Genomic DNA, 19,785 nt, shown 5'->3' on the forward strand with positions numbered 1-19,785 from the left:
CAGCAGATTGCAGATTGTTCAAAATGTGGCCACATGGCCCCTAAAAAAACGCCTCGTACCTCCTCCGGGCCATTGTTAAAACAACTCCACTGGCTCCCTATCCGTCAGAGAATTAACTTCAAGTCTCGCCCATAAAGCACTATATGGTGCGAGCCCTAGCTACCTGGAAGACAAGTTTAAAGTCTACTGTTCGAATCGTCATCTTGGATCAGAAGGCAAAGGGCTGCTGGTGGTCCCCCGTTTTAAGAAAATACGCACAGGAGACAAAATTGTCGCTTATCTGGCCTCTAAATACTGGAACACCTTGCCGGAGGACTTGCGCAAATGCCCCAGTCTTTTCTGCTTTAGGAAACTCCTGAAGACTGAATTATTCAGGGCTTAATCCATGACCGCCCGTGTCTGTCTGACTTCCTCTCTGATAGTGCGGTGATTCCTGCGCTTTACAAATCCCTAACATACATACATACATACATACAGCATGCCGCGCCTAAAGAAAAGGGCTCTGCTGCCATTAAAGTGAAAGCCCAGCATGGGGCGCTTTACAAAAAAACAAAAACATTTGTTTGTGTTTCACTTTAATGTGGCCGCGCCCCTTTCTTTAGACGCGGCTCGCTGTAACCTGAAATAAAGGGGCGCAGCCGCCATTAAAGTGGTCTTGCATTTGCAAGAGTTTGAGCTATTGGTATTAGAAATGACAATGCTTTTTATATATGTTGGTTTTCATAACACTTAAATAAAAGGCATTATCATTTACAATGCTAATAGCTTAAACTCTCCCAAATGTGAGACGTATTGCATTGCAAATGCTTGTTGTATCTTGCTTGTACTCCATCGCGCTAGACCATATTTATTACGTTTGGTCCTGTTTTGCACTACTAGATGTCCACAGTTTGCGCTTTTATCTTTTAGGCGTTCTCTTTGCAGGGGAGAGTGTGATTAAGGAATTTCTGTAGAGGAGGGTGGGCTTTAGGAATTTCTGTAAGTATTTGGGTGCTGTAATGTCTTGCTGAATATCTAGTGTATGCCTGTTGATAGGTTATCTTTATATTGATCAGGCCTTCCTAACATTTGAGGAGGCCAAAACTCAGTTTGGTATAGCGGCAGAGCAGTTCTTGCTCTGTCAGGTTAATAAAGGCCCTGCAAGATACTTGGGGGAGGATGTTCATGGTTGCCCACCAGAATCTGTGTGGTTTCAGGAGCTCAGTTGATTGTTGCAAGGTGGACACCCATTGTTCTCCCAGTATAAGTTTAAATTTGCAGAGCATCATTGCTCTGATTTTTTTACTCCAGTTGAAATGGGAGCAGGATTATGGACAACAACTGTCAGATGCAAACTGGAATAGGTTGGTGGGGTACCCCAAGAATGTGACAAGTAATACCTATTTTGATTAACCCACTTTAAATTCATACATCTGGTATATTCCACTCCATTGGCTGTATGTAGAATCTACCCCACTTGCCCTTGTTGCTGTCCTCATTTTGGGGTGGATAAATTAGATTTTCTGCATATGGTTTGGTGTTGTAGAGTGGCGACAGACTACTGCATGAAAATAGTAAATTGATTAACACCTTCAGCGCGGCGCGAATTTTCGCGCTGTGCTGAAGGTTCTAAAAACGGGCGCGGTCGTGACGGAACGGTTCAGTCATCAGCACAGCCCAACCAACGCTGATGTCTGAGCCATTCCGTCATAAGCATCGAAGGGGTTAAATACATATCGGGTCTAAATACAAGGCCTAAGAAGAGCAACAACAATTATAGATTTGTGGTGTAGGTGCTGTGTTCGCAAAGCTTCCCGCGTTTGCAGTCGTCAGACGGAGCTCCCGCCACCGGACATAGAGAGCCCTGCCAACTATCCTTGGGCAGGGAGATCTTTTAATATCAACCCTCTACACAAGATCTGAGAATCTTTTTTAACCTCACCTCATCATAGGAGTAGAGAATCTTGGCTTTCTAGGCGAATAGGTGGCTACCTAACATAATACCTCGCCAATTGATCACTCTCTAGAACTGAAGAATACACCCAGAATATCAGTAGAACATTGCAATTTTTAATAGATACCAATAATACTTCGAAAACTGCTCAAACGTAGATACGACAGAGTGGTAATCTAAATGAAGGGCTCCGGTGGTGGACGCTAATTATCAGTCATCTATACTAACCAGGCAACACCTGACGTGGAAGAACACATAATAAGAAGCAGGCATCTTACCTGTTCGTTTCTGTAGAACAAGAAAACATTTGTATAATAATATTACATGGCTACTCCAGGAAGAAGGCGCTGGCCGCCGAAACGCGCGTAGAGTCATATAATCTCGCCACTTATCTACTATAGATAAAGAATTAGCTTTTTAGATTGTTTATTTAATTTTGTTCTATGATGCTTATGATATGTTACACTGTGGATTTTAATTTTGTGTTATATGAATGAATTGTTTACTTTCTTAATTGTTAAATAAAAAACAATGTCTTTTAGTCAGCTGTAGTCAATCACTTATTACCTTTTACCAATAGGGTATTTTAATCATTAATTGCCTAGGTTGTTATTTTTCATATACGCAAAGCGAAGAGTGCCAATAGGCTGAATGTACAAAAAAAGCGTAACTTTAAGATATTGTTTAAAGATGTATGGTGATGGTTGATTACAGAGGAGATCTGTATTACCACTACCTTTCCAGATGCATAGTTGCTTGATAATCTGAGAGACTGGAGAAAATTATAAAATTGTTTGGCCAAGATGCTTGGGAGAAAGCTTTGTATAAAAAGTGGTTTATTGTAGATTTGAAATGGCCTTTGGAAACCTTCTGCAGTGCTGTGATGCTTGGAGGCTACCCACCAGTTCCTCAGAGACACATGCTGTATCCATGAACAGTGTACTGTATGACCATGTATGTGTTACAATCCAAACACAACAAGATGATGGTCGGAGTGCTGAAACATTTAAACCACTCACCCCAGTCAAGAAAAATAGGTTTAATCCATTATTCTTTTGCTCACTATGCCACCCCAGTTTGGATCCAGCCATATGCAGATCAGCCTTGACCCTGCTCCTCATGGGAACAGTTAAGCCTGAACTAGAAGGTCAGGTCCTCCTTGGACTGGAAACAAGCATCCTGGGGCCAGTTTCTGGTTATCACCTCATCAGCCAAGCAAGCTTGACTCCAGTGGCACAATGAGCAAGGGAACCCATGTCTGGAGATACCCTTTGCCACTTGGGGGGAACATAGCAAACACAGCAAGATGGTTGACAGAGTGCTGAAACTTTTCAACCACTCACCCCTAGTCAAGAGATCTGACTTTAAGCTATCGTTGTTTTGCTCACTATGCCACCCTACTTGGACCCATCCATATGCAAATCAGTCTTGACCCTGCTCCTCAGTGGAACAGTCCAGCCCGGACCTCCAGGCCAGGTCTTCCCTGGACCAGAAACAAGCATCCTAGGACCAGTTTCGGGGTATCACCCCTCATCAGCCTTGGGATGTGGCAACCTCAAGTCATCAGTTAGATTGTGCTTCATACTTAAACTAAAACAGAAGTCCTGGATTAATTTGGAGAGCATACATAAGTTGTCAGAGATTCAACTGAATTGAGTACAGCTCTCTAGACCTAAGAAAAGACCTTCTGTGTCGTTTAGGAGTAGTCTATAGCATCTCGTTCAGTCCATAGACTGGGATGAAAATCAAGTCTCTAGCATTGGTTTTGCCATTTTCCACCTTCCTCCTTCTCTGACACTGACTGTCTATTTGGAAATGAACCCTACAAAGTAGTAATACTTTTCCCAACTGTTTGACTATACTCGAATTACCCCCATGTTTGTTTCTGCATCAGCTGCTACGCTATGTGCAAATGCTCATTTTAGTACACCTGGTGGGTGCTTGACTTCCGACCCATAATGATTTACCCAACCTGCTACTACATCTGACTTAATATGAATGTACTGAATTTGAATTCCCTGTTAGAAAACGTGGCAAATGAATTTTAAATGCCCCGACTCAAAAATATAACCAGAATACTTTAACATGCTAGCATCTTTCCTTTCCAGTGGTATGATAGTCAGTAAATGTATTAATGCTAAGTATTCTATTCTATGTCAAGTTACATCGGTTGTAGGTAGAATGCATCTAAGGGTCTTGAAACCTCATTCCATGCAATACAGCTTGGCTGTCTGTTCAAGCAGTGTTCACTAATTTTTCTAAGAAATGGTGTATTTCGGAGTAACTTCCCCCTATTTTTATGAACTCCTGTTCCCTTCCCCGAGTATTCATATTAACTCTTTGAAATGTAGCTAACTTTCATGACTTTGTATACATTTTCAGTTTAATAAGTCCTGGTTAATTTCCTCGCGTTATACACTTTTTAACAGTGAGGGTTTTTTTAATCCAAATTGAAGGAGAAGCTAGGCTGCCTAGATAATTATTTTAAGACCAAAAGCCTGTCAACTTTGAATGTCAGAGCCGTAGCCGTGTTAATACTTGACTGTTTGGTTTTGTGATATGACTGTACAGTCTTAGTATTGTGGCTTTTAAAAAAAATATATATACATGTAAATTAAATTTCAGAAATTATGCATCATAGTGATTTTGTCTTTTTTTTAATGTTGAAGTCTATAATGTCAATAGAAAGGACACCTTGTCCTATTTAGTATTAATGTAAGTTACCTAAGGCTTTTAAAGTACCTTTGCCTTCTAATATTTTAGTATCTGTGAAAATAAAAAACTAAAACAGAAATCAGTGATTCATTTGGATATCATACATGAGCTGAAGTTATACATTTAAGCTTATCATAACTAATTTGTTCAAATCAACATGAAGTGATTCCATTCCTTTAATGAAGTTAAGCAAAAAGGTGCTGGGGGAACGTATATATTAATCAGACTTTCTGGTACAGCTTGTAAATGTAACCTCTGCTTTCTTTGCTCTTCTTTTAGGGCTGGCCCGGGCAAAATCAGTTCCTACAAAAACATACTCCAATGAAGTGGTTACCTTGTGGTATAGGCCACCAGATGTTTTGTTGGGTTCAACAGAATATTCTACACCGATTGATATGTGGTAAGTCTAAAACATTTCTCAAACAGTTTTTCCTGGAGTAATTGCTTGCAGACTAGAATCTGTGTTGTCATATGTGTTCTCTTAGATCATTTGGTACTTAAAGAAATATTATGTAGTCGGAAAGATAAATCAGAGATTTAGATACTCAGTGCTTAGATCTATATGGAACCTGCACGCCACCCATTACGACCCAAACATAGAAATGGCTCATCAAGCCTTTGATACTTCCAAAATCAAAGTACATGAGTAACACTGACTTGTTTTCATGATTCAAGATCCTCATAGCATCATGGATATTCTAAACAAGATTTCCCTACCTGCCCACTGAGGACAAAATGCTGTGTAGCCTTTATACAGTACATCAGTTTCAACAAAGAGTTGCTCTTCAGCAATCTTTGTTCTTCATCATTTTGGAATGAGTTCTATTTCCCAACTATTAATCCCCCACATGAATGTAACTATATCCAGTATCTTTCCTTCTGCTTTTCGCCTGGGCTAAAGGACTTTATCACAAATGACGTGTGTTGGACCTTACCAGCTAGTTTTTGCACTTGCTGAAGTTAAGTTTCAATATGGTTGTGGCATATGTTTGCAACCGAGGCAGGACGGGGCATGGCAACTCTTTTGATTCTCTTGAGAGTTACTTATATCGGAGTATGAACTGAGGTATCATGGGAAATACTGGCTCCTTTTTTGTGCGACTATACCTGATCAGAATACATAGACGTTTTATTCTGGCTGATACTGAGGGAGATATCCCTCCTTGCTTGACAGCTCTTTGACAACCAAGGGTACCTTGAAAATGTGCTAGCTATTTCAGTTTTAGCTTTCCATAATTGAAACATTCAAACAGAGGGTGAGACATTCAAACAGAGGAAGCCAGTGTTGTTTTTGTTTTTGGTAAGTGCTCACTGAAACCATGGTTGTGACATGCCAAAAGGAAGATGGCTCCATATGAATTTACATTCCAGTGTTGTTAGCCGATTAGTTATTGATGGCAGATTTTGTAAACTCTGTCATTATGAATATTGAATTAGATGTGACATTGGACAGCAGACACCATAACAGTCACTGTTTCAAGAGCTCCAGGAAGCTGGTAGAGAATTCAGCTCCTTGTGTTAGGTCTCAGATTTGAATTTGGCATATTTATTTTGCCCCTCTCTGGTCTGTTCCTTAGGTGTTTGGTGCATTGGGCAAGTTAGAAAGAAAATACTTCTCCACCATCTGTGGAAAAGATGAGCCAGGTTGGAGGTGGTGCACTGTTGACAGACGCCATATGTGACTTGCTTATGGCGCAAGGTATGAAACAAGTGAATATATTTTAGTTGCCTTGTTCTACAAACTGGGACATTCTTGAATTGTATAAGCACGATTCTTTAGCAGATTGTTTTGAAACAAGACCAGTTCTTGAATAAAGACCTATTCGGTGTCCAAGGGAAAGATTAGTTGGAGGTTTTCACCAAACTCGACTGAAGAAGTAAATTGGTAAAAATATGCAGAATAATTACTGTGAGAGAGAATCACAATGTGGACATCTGGCCCTAAAACTGGGTCACTCTGTAATTTCAGTAAGATGTTGAGCTGTTTTGAAATTAGCCGCATTTGGCTCAGCATCACTCCCGAAAAGACTAACCTTTAGTTTTGATTCTTTATAATTTAGAAGTGAGATGCTAAATCCTATTAATATAGGAGCGTGAGTAAACAACCACACTGTACATGCTTTTGTCACATGACTTCTTCCTTTTTAAATCAATGGATAGTGTGCCAACTTTAGGAAATAGAAGGTTATAAACGGATGATTCTGATCATAATCTGCAGTAGAAAATGTATAAATATTACTGTGACCTAAGGACACTTGAGCTGTGCATACTATTTGGGGATAAATGTAGGAGGTGAAGTAAACCAGCTTAAGTGAGGAGGTGGAGTGCACACTGAGTGATGACATTGGCAACCAGGTGCTAGAAAGAATGAAGGATTCAGAAGTTTGTTACACTATGTGAACTCTTGGTGATTGTAAATGTGTCAATTCATGAACAACTTCATTGTGTTTTAATTTGTTTCCATTTATATCATTCCATTATAGAAATGACTTCCAAAAAGATTATTTGTTAAGGCAGTTGGTTGGAAAAGACAAAAAGTAGACTGTCCTGAGAAAGTTGAAAAAATGTCAGTTGCTACCAAAACACAGTGTCTTTGTGGGAAAATCGTCCTTTTTGCCCTAATCACCCCCATTTTTTGACTGAACTGGTGGTAACTGATTCTGACTGTGCCATGGGCCCTGCAATCCAGGCCCAGGGCTTGTGCCCTGATTAAAAGGTATATGGTAATTAGGTGTAATTACAATTGGTACTGCCAACCTACCTGTACAACCCTAGTATATGGTGGGGCATGTATGTGTAGAGGCCCAGCAAGTTTAGGCACTTAAGTGTGCACTGCTGAGATGCCAGCTCTCATTTTAAAAGTCAGCCCTGGTTTTCAAGCTGCTTTTAAAATGAAATTATATATAAATTCGACTTCGGATTTATAGGTACTTCCAAAGTAATAAACTACCTCGGTTTTACATATAGTCACCCCTCTTAGGTCTACCCTAGGTGCTCCCAAGGCCAGGTGCCTTGTGAAAATAAGCAGGGACATTTTAAAAGATGTTTTGTATGCCCTGATGAGAGAAAAACTACAAATTTAATTTTTCCCCATTGTTTAATTTTAACTCGATAGGCTAGAATGGGAATACTTTAATAAACTAGAACTATTGACAGTAGTAAGCTAAAATAACATTTCAAGGACTTAAAAGATTGGTAATGAAATGTTCGAGGCATATGGGCTGCAGATGGTACATTATGAATAGATCGCCATCTGGTGTTGGGCTTGGATGATTGCACTTTGTTTTTCTCTTGGAGAGTCTTTTGTAGCTTGGTGACTCCTCCTTTGGTTGGTAGTGCGCATGGGCATCGGCTCCATTCTTAGATTGTTTTTTTCCGCCATCGGGTTCGGATGAGGATTGCAGCACTCCAGATCAACTTCGGGAAGAAGTGAATTTTTGGCACGTATTCCATTTCCAATTCGACGGTATTGTTATCGAACGCGATTTCATTTACATTCTGACGCGTTTCGACGCCAACATCAACGAAAAACTTTGATCTATGTCAACTAACAGGAGGCCTTTCTCGACGTAGTCAAGCCCGGAGTCCATGGAAAGGACTCCATTTAAGAAATGTCCAGAGTGTGGTGCTAAGTTCCCACACAAGGACCTACACGAGGTGTGCAACCTCTGCCTGTCTCCTGAACACGAATCCAGGGACTGCGAAGCCTGCGCAGCATTCTCCTCCAAGTCGACGATTAGAAATCGTCGAGCTAGAAGACACGAGGTTTCCAGAATGCAGTCGGAGGCGATCCCGGAGCTGTTCGAAGACCAGCACCTCGATGAAGAAGAGGATCATGAAGAACAGTCGGGGTCGGAAGGGGACGAGTCGGATGTCGAGGAACTCGACGTGCAACAAACCGTGAGTGACGACGTCCCCTTACCAAAAAACCGACCCCGTGCGGTAACGACCCCGCCTTCGAGCCCGGTCAAACCGCAGAAAAAAGTTTCCGACGCCCCGCCTTCGGGCCCGGCAACGAAACTGAAACCGAAACTCTCGGCCTCCCACCATGTCGGATCCGAGAGACGGTCGACATTGACTTCGACACCGAAGCTGCATGCAAGAGAAAGCTCGGCATCGAAGCATTCCATGTCGAAACCGAAACATGCTTCGACGTCAAACTCACTCGACACTGAAAAAATCGGATTCGAGCAAATCTTCGGTGCCGAAAACACCGAACATTGACGATCGAAAGCAAAGGCACCTTTCGGAACCAAAACACTCGGTACCGATACAGGAGCTACAGACAGATCCGAAACAAAAGATTTTGTTTATTGATCCACAAACTGGCAAAGTGGTGACGAAGAAGAGGAAGAATGAACAGCTCGAAGACAAACCTCTTCCTTCTAAAAAGAGAACAATGGGGACAAATACAACTCCTCCTACTTCTCCTCGACCTAAAGGCACACCCTCTTCTCCTATTCCTCACACTATGCCAAATATTCCTCCACCTTCTACACCAAGACCATCTACACCTCAGTCAGATGTAGACAGTGATACAGGGGAGGGAGAACCTCATGAGGATGATGACACTATCCCAGATGAGGATGACCCATGGGAAAATTATAACGCAGGGTCAGATGATGACAACGACCCAGAGTTATATCCCTCAAAGCCTTCACCACCTGATGATAACACAGGGTTTGTACAGCTTATTAATAGGGCAGCAAAATATCATAAGGTAGACCTACATACAGAACCTCAAGTAGAGGATTTCCTATTAGAGACACTACCTACTACACAAAGAACATCAGGTACACTACCTATGTTGAAGGGTCTTCTCAGTCACACAGCAGACATATTCAAAGACCCAGTGAGGGCTAGGGTGTTAAACACAAAAATTGATAAAAAATATAGGGCAGCTCCAAAGGACCCAATATTTATCAAAGGACTGGTACCTCTAGACTCGCTGGTAGTATCAAACGCTCGCAAAAGAGCGAACTCATTATCCACAGGAGAAGCCCCTCCACCGGATAAGGAGTCAAAATTAATAGATGCATCAGGCAAGAGAGTAGCATCACAAGCGTCAAATAGCTGGCGCATAGCCAATACACAAGCGCTACTTTCACGATATGACAGGGCACATTATGATGAGTTAGAAAAACTCATCACACATCTCCCTAAAGAACATCAGAAAAATGCAGATCAGCTAATACAGGAAGGAAAGATTATAACTAACACTTCCATTAAGTGCGCCCTGGACGCGGCAGACACTGCAGCAAGATCCATCAACACCAGTATCCTGTTAAGGAGACATGCATGGCTTAGAGTGTCAGGGTTCAAACAAGAGGTACAAACATCCTTATTGAACCAACCCTTTGATCAGAAAACACTTTTTGGCTCAAGCACAAATGAGACCTTAGAAAAGATGAAAAAGGATACAGAAACGGCTAAGTCAATGGGAGCATTACAACAGCCAACACAAAGGGGTTCCTTTCGTAGATCCACCTATAGAGGAGGCTCAATAAATACAGGAACAAATCAGCAATCCACCTCTTTTACACCTACGTCACCCAAAGGTAATTCAAGAGGCAGTTACAGAGGTAACAACAACAAGGGTAGAGGTCGCGGAAATAATAACAACCGCAACCCCCCAACCCCAAAACAGTGACTTAATACAACTTCCCCCAGACCACATAACACCGGTCGGGGGACGTCTATCACAGTTCCTACCTGTCTGGGAAAACATCACATCAGACAAGTGGGTGAGACAAATTATCCAACATGGTTATTGCCTAGAACTCACAGCTACCCCACCAAACATCCCCCCCAAACAGCGTCCAATGAGTCAAGATCATCTGACATTTTTAAAGGAAGAAGTACTATCACTGCTACAAAAGCATGCCATAGAGAAGGTTCCAAAAGATCAACAAGGGACAGGAGTATACTCTCTATACTTCCTAATCCCCAAAAAAGACGGGTCTCTAAGACCAATCTTAGACCTCAGACCTCTCAATGCATACATAAATTTGGAACATTTCCACATGGTCACGCTCCAACAGGTTCTTCCTTTACTGAAGAAAGGGGACTTTCTTTCTACAATGGATCTAAAAGACGCTTACTTTCATATCCCAATTCACAAAGCACACAGGAAATACCTAAGGTTTGTAGTGGAAGGACAACAATATCAATTCAAAGTCCTTCCGTTCGGGGTCACAACGGCACCAAGAGTGTTCACAAAATGCCTAGCTGTGGTGGCAGCACACCTAAGAAGACAACAAATACACGTTTTCCCTTACTTGGACGATTGGTTAATAAAGGCCAAGTCACAAGAAGAATGCCTTCACAACACACAGAAGACCATTCAATTGCTGAACCACCTAGGGTTTACGGTGAATTACAAAAAATCACTCCTGCAACCAAACAAGATTCAACAATACCTGGGGGCTACTATAGACACAGAAGGAGCCATAGCATACCCCAATCCAATCAGGATACAGACAATGGTCAAGTTAATACAAAGATTTAAACCACAACACTCACTACCAGCACGAGTGTTTATGCAGCTGTTAGGCATGATGTTCTCCTGCATACTGCTAATACCACATGCCAGACTACAAATGCGTCCACTACAGGAGTGTCTAGCGACACAGTGGAATCAGGCTCAAGGTCAGATTACAGATCTGGTGTTGGTCGACGACCGTACGCATCGCTCTCTGAAGTGGTGGAACACAAAAAACATTTCCAAGGGACGGTCGTTCCTAGAACCGATTCCACAAGTGATACTGACAGCGGACGCATCGCTCTCCGAATGGGGAGCGCATATGGACAAATACACAGTGCAGGGCAAATGGAGTGTGCAGCAAAAGAGACTGCACATCAACTACTTGGAGCTATTAGCAATATTTCTAGCACTAAAAGCTTTCCAAATGCAAATAACCAACAAAGCAGTCCTGATCAGAACAGACAACATGACTGCAATGTATTATATTCAAAAACAGGGGGGGGACACACTCTCTCCAACTATCCAAACTAGCACAGGACATTTGGAGATGGGCCATTCCTCAAAAGATCTATCTGTTAGCAGAACACCTACCAGGAGTTCAAAATCAGATAGCAGACATCCTAAGCAGAGAGTCAGAACAAGTACACGAATGGGAGCTGCACGACCAGATACTGCAGCCATTCTTCCAAAGATGGGGGCAACCAGAGAGAGATCTGTTTGCCAATCATCAGAACGCAAAATGCCAAAACTTCGCATCCAGGTACCCACACCACCGGTCCCAGGGCAATGCACTATGGATAAATTGGTCCAACAGATTTGCTTACGCTTTTCCCCCTCTCCCACTAATTCCATTAGTGGTTCGGAAACTGCAACAGCATTCAATGACAATGATACTAGTGGCACCCACGTGGGCAAGACAGCCGTGGTTCACCACGCTACTGCAACTCTCACAGGTGCCACATCAAAAGCTAAGATTATTACCCATGCACCTTACACAGAACCATGGAGAAATAATGCACCCAGATCCCAAACAATTGAACCTAGCGATCTGGCTCCTGATGTCAGAGTTTGGATATTTAGATTTACCACCAGAATGTATGGAAATCATTAAACAAGCAAGACGTCCTACCACCAGAGCATGCTATGCAGCAAAATGGAAGAGGTTTGCTGTACACTGTAACAGTAATCACATCAACCCTCTGGACGCATCCACTAAACAGATCATTTGCTATTTACTACACTTGCAGCAATGTAACTTAGCATATACCTCTATCAGGGTTCATCTCGCTGCTATAGCGACGTACCTACAAAACAGGCAACATCTTTCCCTGTTTAAAGTACCAGCAATTAAAGCTTTCATGGAGGGACTCAAAAGAGTCATTCCACCAAGACGACCACCTTCCCCAGTCTGGAATCTCAACATAGTACTTACCAGACTAATGGGACCACCCTTTGAACCTATGCACAGGTGTGAAATACAATTCCTCACATGGAAGGTAGCCTTCCTTATAGCTATCACGTCACTCAGAAGAGTAAGTGAGTTACAAGCTTTTACGATTCAAGAACCATTTATGCAGTTACACCAAAACAAAGTAGTTCTTAGAACAAACCCGAAATTCTTACCAAAAGTAATTTCTGCATTCCACATCAATCAGTCAGTGGAACTACCGGTCTTCTTTCCAAAACCACAATCTGAAAGAGACACGTTAGTGATAGATTCCTTACCTTAGAATATCCCCAGGCGTCAGAATGGATCCGGAAAATTTTGCGTAGCAGTACCCTTGCGCGTCGGTAGGCGTCGTCTGCGGCTCCGCGTCCGTCGTCGGCGCCGTGATGACGTCGTCGGAGTATATAGACGCCGCCTCCGCGTGCTGACGTCAGTTCTTCTTTTTTCCGCGCCAGCCAGCGCAGATCTGGAAAAAGCAGTTCCCTAGTCATTTTTTGACTAACTTTTTGGATCTTTTGATCTATTTCGAAGTCTTCACGACTCCGACGGTGCCGTTAGGGATGCCCGGCTTCAAACACTGCGACGAGTGCGAACGCCTCATGTCGATTACGGATCCGCACCGCCTGTGCCTGACGTGTTTGGGCGTCTACCATGACGACGAGGCCTGTTCCGACTGTCGGGCCCTCTCGAGGAAGACCAGGCGGGAGCGGTCCCGCAGGCGACTCGAGATCCGCCAGTCGGCCCCGCGCCGTGTGAGGTCCCGGTCCCGGTCCCACGGGAGGTCGAGGGACAGGTCGCGGGGGCGGGGGCGGAGCCGTCACAGCTCCGGGAGTCGGCGCCACTCCTCTGGGTCCAAGTCGTCAGGTAAGAAGCATAAGAAGTCGAAGAGACATCATCGCTCTTCCGACTCCCCCCCGACGCTCGCGCGATGCGGCCGGCGGTTCGGGTGACACCGCCCACGCGGCTCCTCGTGAGTCGCGGGCGCCGCATTCGGCTCCATACCACCCGGTCCCTGGGCTGAACGCGACGCCGGAGGAGATAGAGTGCTTCCTCATGGCCATGAGGTCCCTTTCTTCTCCGACGGGTTCCGCGGCGCCTGCGGGCCCAGCGAACCCGTCAGGGGGCCCTAGTGGGTCGGGGGCTGCGACCCCGACGCCGTCGGGTGCTTCGGCCTCGACGCCACCGGCGTCTTCGGCGCCGCAGGGCTCCACGATGCCGACGCCGCCGCTGCCCTTGGGCTCGGCGCCGCAGGGTTCTGCGGTCCCGGCGTCGTCGGTGCCTTCGGGCCCGACGCCGCCGGGTACCGTTCGGCCCTCGTCTGGCGTTGGATCGTCCCCGGTGGACCTTACGACCCCCCCGGGGTCGGTCCGTGTGGTGTCCCCTCCGGCGTCGACCTCGGCCGACGCCGTCCCCACTGCCTCCTCTGTATGGGTTCCGGCGTCGGGACGGAGCCTGTCGGCGCCGATCTCGACGCCGGTCGGGGAGTTCCATCCCTATGACCCATCCTCATTCACTGACGACCCTGAGTCTCGGGAGATGGGGGAAGAGGAGGATTGGGAGGGGTCTGAGGACCCTCTGACAAGGGAATGTCAGTCTACCATGGACTGGACAGGAGACCTTGGGGAGGCCAGTGGCCTGGACACCTCTCCAGACCCTGGATTCGTCTCTCCTCCTTCCGTGGCTTCGGAGGAGGGCGCGACATATAGTGTGGTGTTGATGAGGGCTGCTAAGGCGTTGGGCCTTGAGCTCCCCGTCGCGGCCGTGAGGACTAACCTCCTCACTGAGGTCCTTAAGCCGCAGTCATGCTCCATGGAGCCTATGCTGCCGTTTAATGAGGCCTTGTCGGACGTTCTTTTGGGCACTTGGTCCAGGCCCGCTACAGGTTCGCCTGTAGATAGGAACGTGGCCAGACGCCACCGCCCGGCACCGGGCGACCCATGTTTCCTGTCCACCCACCCCACCCCGAGAGCCTGGTTATCCAGGCCTCTAACTCCCAGACCGCCTTCCCGACGGCTCCCCCTGACCGGGAATCCAAGAGGTACGAGGCCTTTGGCAAAAAGGTATTCTCGTCCCTTAGCTTAGGACTGCGGTCTTCCAACACCGCATGCCTCTTGGGCCGTTACACCCATTCTATATGGGAAACGGTGGCGGAAGTGCTGCCAGAGTGTCCGTTGGAGGTACGGGCCAAATTCGGCCAAGCCCTAGTGGAGGGGCGGGACGCAGCGAAGTATTCGATCAGGTGCGGACTGGATACAACTGACTCGCTGGGCAGAGCGATGGCTACGACGGTGGCGATTCGACGCCACGCCTGGCTCGGATCCGCCAACTTCTCGGCTGATGTCCAGAATACACTCATGGACATGCCGTTCGATGGCCGTCGCCTCTTTGGCGACAAGGCAGACCACGCGCTTGAGCGCTTTAAGGACTCCAGGGCTACGGCCAAGTCCTTGGGCCTCTCGGCCCCGCGCCAGCAAGTGGGTGCCTTTCGCTCCTTTCGTGGCCAAGGAAGGGGCGTCCCCACACGTGCCGCCAGCCACTCGCCTCAAACTGTCGTCCAGCGCGGCGGCCGTGGAAACCGCCGTGGAGGCGGTCGGGGAGGCAAGCGGAGCCAGTCCACACCTGCCCCCGCAGCATCCGCCTCTAAACCCTCCTAGTCCGTGCTTTTCGGCCCATGTGACGCCAGTGGGGGGCACGGTTCGCCATCACCACTCTCACTGGCGCACAGTCACTTCGGACAGGTGGGTGCTGCAGATCGTCCGAAGGGGCTACTCCCTCCCCTTCGAGACGACCCCTCAAGCCATGCCACCGCAACACCACCGCGTATCGGGGATCATTTGCGGCTCCTGCAGGAGGAAGTTTCGGCCCTCTTGGCCAAGGGGGCCATCGAGCGCGTTCCTGGGCCAGAAGTAGGACGTGGTTGCTACTCCCACTACTTCCTGGTACCCAAGAAGGGCAAAGGGGGCCTACGCCCTATCTTGGATCCGAGGAACGTCAACGGCTTCCTCCGGAAGGAGAAGTTCAAAATGCTGACACTGGCTCAGGTCTTGGCTGCCCTAGACCCAGGAGACTGGATGGTAGCGTTGGACTTGCAGGATGCGTATTTCCACATCCCCGTCCTGCCGGCCCACCGGCGTTACCTGCGGTTCACGGTAGGCCTCGAGCACTTTCAGTTTACTGTGCTCCCCTTCGGCCTTACCAGCGCCCCACGGGTGTTAACGAAGGTGATGGCGGTGGTCGCAGCTCACCTGCGCAGGTTAGGGGTTTCAGTCTTCCCCTACCTAGACGACTGGTTGTTTAAGGTGGACTCGCCCCAGGCAGTAGTCAACCACCTCCAGACTACGGCGGATCTCCTGCACAGGCTGGGATTTTCCATCAATGTGCCGAAGTCACACCTGTGCCCCTCTCAGAAGCTCCTTTTCATCGGAGCGGTTCTCGACTCGGCGCAGTTTCGGGTTTACCCGCCCGAACAGCGAGTCCGGGATATTCAGGCCCTGATTCCGATCTTCGGGCCGTTATCCCGGGTTTCGGTCAGGCTGACGCTGCGGCTTCTGGGGCTGATGGCCTCCTGCATCCTTCTGGTGCATCACGCACGGTGGCGGATGCGGGCTCTGCAGTGGGACCTGAAGTTTCAGTGGGCCCAGCACCGGGGCAACCTTTCCGACCATGTCCTGATCTCGGAGGGCACTGCGAGACAGCTGCAGTGGTGGCTCACGGACCGCGATTGGGTCAATGGCAGATCCCTCTCCCTTCCCCAACCGGAGCACGTAATTGTGACGGACGCGTCCCTCCAGGGCTGGGGGGGCCACTTGGGAGAGGCAGAGATCAGAGGACTCTGGTCTCCGGCGGAGTCCCGGCTCCATATCAATCTGTTGGAGCTGCGGGCGATCCGTCTGGCACTGAAAGCATTCCTCCCGTCTGTCCGAGGGAGTGCAGTGCAGGTGTTCACGGACAACACCACCGCCATGTGGTACTGCAACAAACAGGGCGGTGTGGGGTCGTGGACCCTATGCCAGGAGGCTCTGTGCCTCTGGCAATGGCTGGAACATCAGGGCGTGACTCTGGTGGTTCAACACCTGGCAGGTTCTCTGAACGCCAGGGCGGACGAACTCAGCCGTCGGTGCTCGATGGATCACGAATGGCGTCTGAACTCGGACGTGGCGCAAGGCCTCTTTCTGCGTTGGGGAGAGCCTTGGTTAGATCTATTCGCCACCGAAGAGAACGCACAATGTCATCAGTTCTGTGCGTTGGAATTTCCAAGGCGGCACTCGCTCGGAGACGCTTTTCGTCGCGAGTGGAGCTGCGGTCTGTTGTACGCCTTTCCGCCTATACCTCTTCTGCCCAGAGTGCTGAAGAAGATCAAGCGCGACCGAGCACAAGTCATCCTTGTGGCTCCGGACTGGGCACGAAGGTACTGGTATCCCGAGCTACTCAGTATGTCAGTCGATCCCCCGGTTCGTCTGCCTCTTCAGGAGGACCTTCTGTCGCAGCAGCAGGGGACAGTCCTCCACCCAAACCTGTCCAGTCTCCACCTCCATGCATGGAGATTGAGCGGCGACAGTTGAGGCCATTTGACTTGCCTCCTGAAGTTTGCAACATCATTCTGGCAGCCAGGCGTCCCTCCACAAAAACGGTATACGCCTGCAGGTGGAACATATTTGTGGCATGGTGCACAGCAAAGGCTGTGGATCCTCTCAATGCCCCTCTCTCTGAGATTCTTCTCTTCCTTCTTTCTCTTGCCCAGCAGGGCTCTGCTCTGGGCACTATCAAGGGCTATCTTTCGGCTCTTTAAGCCTTTCTGAGGCTGCCTGATCAACCTTCTTTGTTCAAGTCCCCTATAGTAAACAGATTTCTGAAAGGCATCACTCATACCTTTCCTCCTGTTCCTTTCGTGATGCCTCAGTGGGACTTGAACCTGGTTCTAACATTTCTGATGTGCGCTCCCTTTGAGCCACTTCACAACTGTCCTCTTCGCCTTCTTTCTTTGAAGACTGCCTTCCTGGTAGCCATCACCTCTGCCAGGAGAGTGAGTGAGCTCCAGGCCCTCTCTTGTAAGCCTCCTTTCCTTTCAGTCCATCCGGACAAGGTTGTTTTGAGGACTAGGCCCTCCTTCTTGCCTAAGGTGGTCACGGCCTTCCACATGGGGCAGTCCATCACATTGCCCACCTTCTTTCCGCCTCCGCACCCCTCGAGAGAGGAGGAGAGGCTCCACCGTCTGGACCCAAAACGTGCGCTCTCGTTCTATCTGGATCGCACACGCCAGTTCCGGGTGGATGACAACTCTTTGTTAGGTACGCGGGCGCTAAGAAAGGGAAAGCGGTGCACAAGAGGACCATTTCTCGATGGATTATCATGTGCATCCAGGCGTGTTACTCCTTGGCTAAGAAGGAACCACCTGTTGGGCTGCGGGCTCATTCCACTCGAGCCACGGCCACTACAACTGCCTTGGGCCGAGGTGTGCCCTTGCAGGACATTTGCCAGGCTGCTACGTGGGCTTCGTTGCACACGTTTGCGAGGCACTACTGCCTGGACAGTCAAGTCCGGAGGGATGGCTACTTCGGCCGTTCCGTTCTCCAGGACTTTCTGGTGTGAATATTGGTTCGCAGACCCACCACCACGGGGATGGTATTGCTGGGGTATCTATTCTAAGGTAAGGAATCTATCACTAACGTGTCTCTTTCAGATGCACAAGTTACTACTTGTGTAACGATATATCTGTAAGAGACATTAGTTAGTGATAGATTCCTTACCGACCCACCCATCCTCCCCGTTCTGAGAACCGATATCTAGGGTTGAGGTCATCCCCTTTCAGGGCCCTAGTTTCTTGGCACCAGTGTCGGTTTTTGTCATGGCTCTGCGCTTCTGGCGCGGGAAAGCTGTGGCTAAGAACTGACGTCAGCACGCGGAGGCGGCGTCTATATACTCCGACGACGTCATCACGGCGCCCACGACGCCGACGACGGACGCGGAGCCGCAGACGACGCCTACCGACGCGCAAGGGTACTGCTACGCAAAATTTTCCAGATCCAGTCTGACGCCTGGGGATATTCTAAGGTAAGGAATCTATCACTAACTAATGTCTCTTACAGATATATCGTTACACAAGTAGTAACTTGTGCGACAGTAGCGGAAAGGGCCCTACATACATTGGATGTCAGAAGAGCAATATTGTATTATATAGAAAGAACACAAAATTTCAGAAAGACAAAACAGCTATTTGTTGCGTTTTCTCCTACAAATAAGGGCAATCCCATCTCTAAAGCGGGCATTGCCAGATGGATTGTAAAATGTATTCAAATATGCTACTTAAAAGCAAAGAGGACATTAACTGTTCCTCCTAGAGCTCACTCTACACGTAAACTAGGAGCATCTATGGCATTTTTGGGAAACATTCCACTAGATGACATTTGCAGAGCAGCTACCTGGGTTACACTGCACACCTTCACAAAGCACTATTGTGTAGACGTGCACAAAACACAACAAGCTAGAGTGGGACAAGCTGTATTAAGGACTTTATTTCAGACAGTTGCAACAGACACGGGCGACCACCGCTAGGGAGAGAACTGCTGTATAGTCTATTCATAATGTACCATCTGCAGCCCATATGCCTCGAACGGAATATGCTACTTACCAGTATGCATCTGTTCTTGGCATAGAGGGCTGCAGAGTGGTACATGCCCTCCCAGCCTCCCCGGAAACCTGTGTCTGTTCCAACAATATCTTATTTAGATACACTTACATGGGCATCTCGATCTGTATTCTATCATACTACTCCATCTAACCCTACTATGGCAAAACAATCTAAGGATGGAGCCGATGCCCATGCGCACTACCAACCAAAGGAGGAGTCACCAAGCTACAAAAGACTCTCCAAGAGAAAAACAAAGTGCAATCATCCGAGCCCAACACCAGATGGCGATCTATTCATAATGTACCACTCTGCAGCCCTCTATGCCAAGAACAGATGCATACTGGTAAGTAGCATATTCCATCCAGCAATTTGCCACTGTTGAATGTATCATAACTAGTATGGAAAAGTAGTTAGAACTTTCTTTTCTGTGAGCCAAAATCTAGCCCTCTAACCAACTTCCCATGATGGGCCAGTCTTGACAGTCTGAGCCAAACTGCTTTGATGAGGTGATAAGTGGCCACCATAGATGCAGAATTTATCTGTTGGGGGGGAGATCTGCAGCTGCAGAGAACAGGCCA

General features: G+C 47.4%; 1 protein-coding gene across 5 annotated transcripts in view; it reads left to right on the forward strand.

Moving 5' to 3' along the window:
• Positions 1-19,785, forward strand: part of LOC147692727 (cyclin-dependent kinase 17-like) — a 600,938-nt gene that overhangs the window by 360,090 nt on the left and 221,063 nt on the right. For all 5 annotated transcript variants that reach the window (XM_086938922.1, XM_086938918.1, XM_086938917.1 and 2 more), the window contains one exon: positions 4,928-5,048. In XM_086938922.1, the coding sequence (XP_086795048.1) occupies positions 4,928-5,048 (121 nt within the window). The remainder of the gene's footprint in view (positions 1-4,927; positions 5,049-19,785) is intronic.

This window comes from Lissotriton vulgaris, chromosome 9 (genome assembly GCF_964263255.1).
Source record: "Lissotriton vulgaris chromosome 9, aLisVul1.2, whole genome shotgun sequence".
Lineage (NCBI taxonomy): Eukaryota > Metazoa > Chordata > Amphibia > Caudata > Salamandridae > Lissotriton > Lissotriton vulgaris.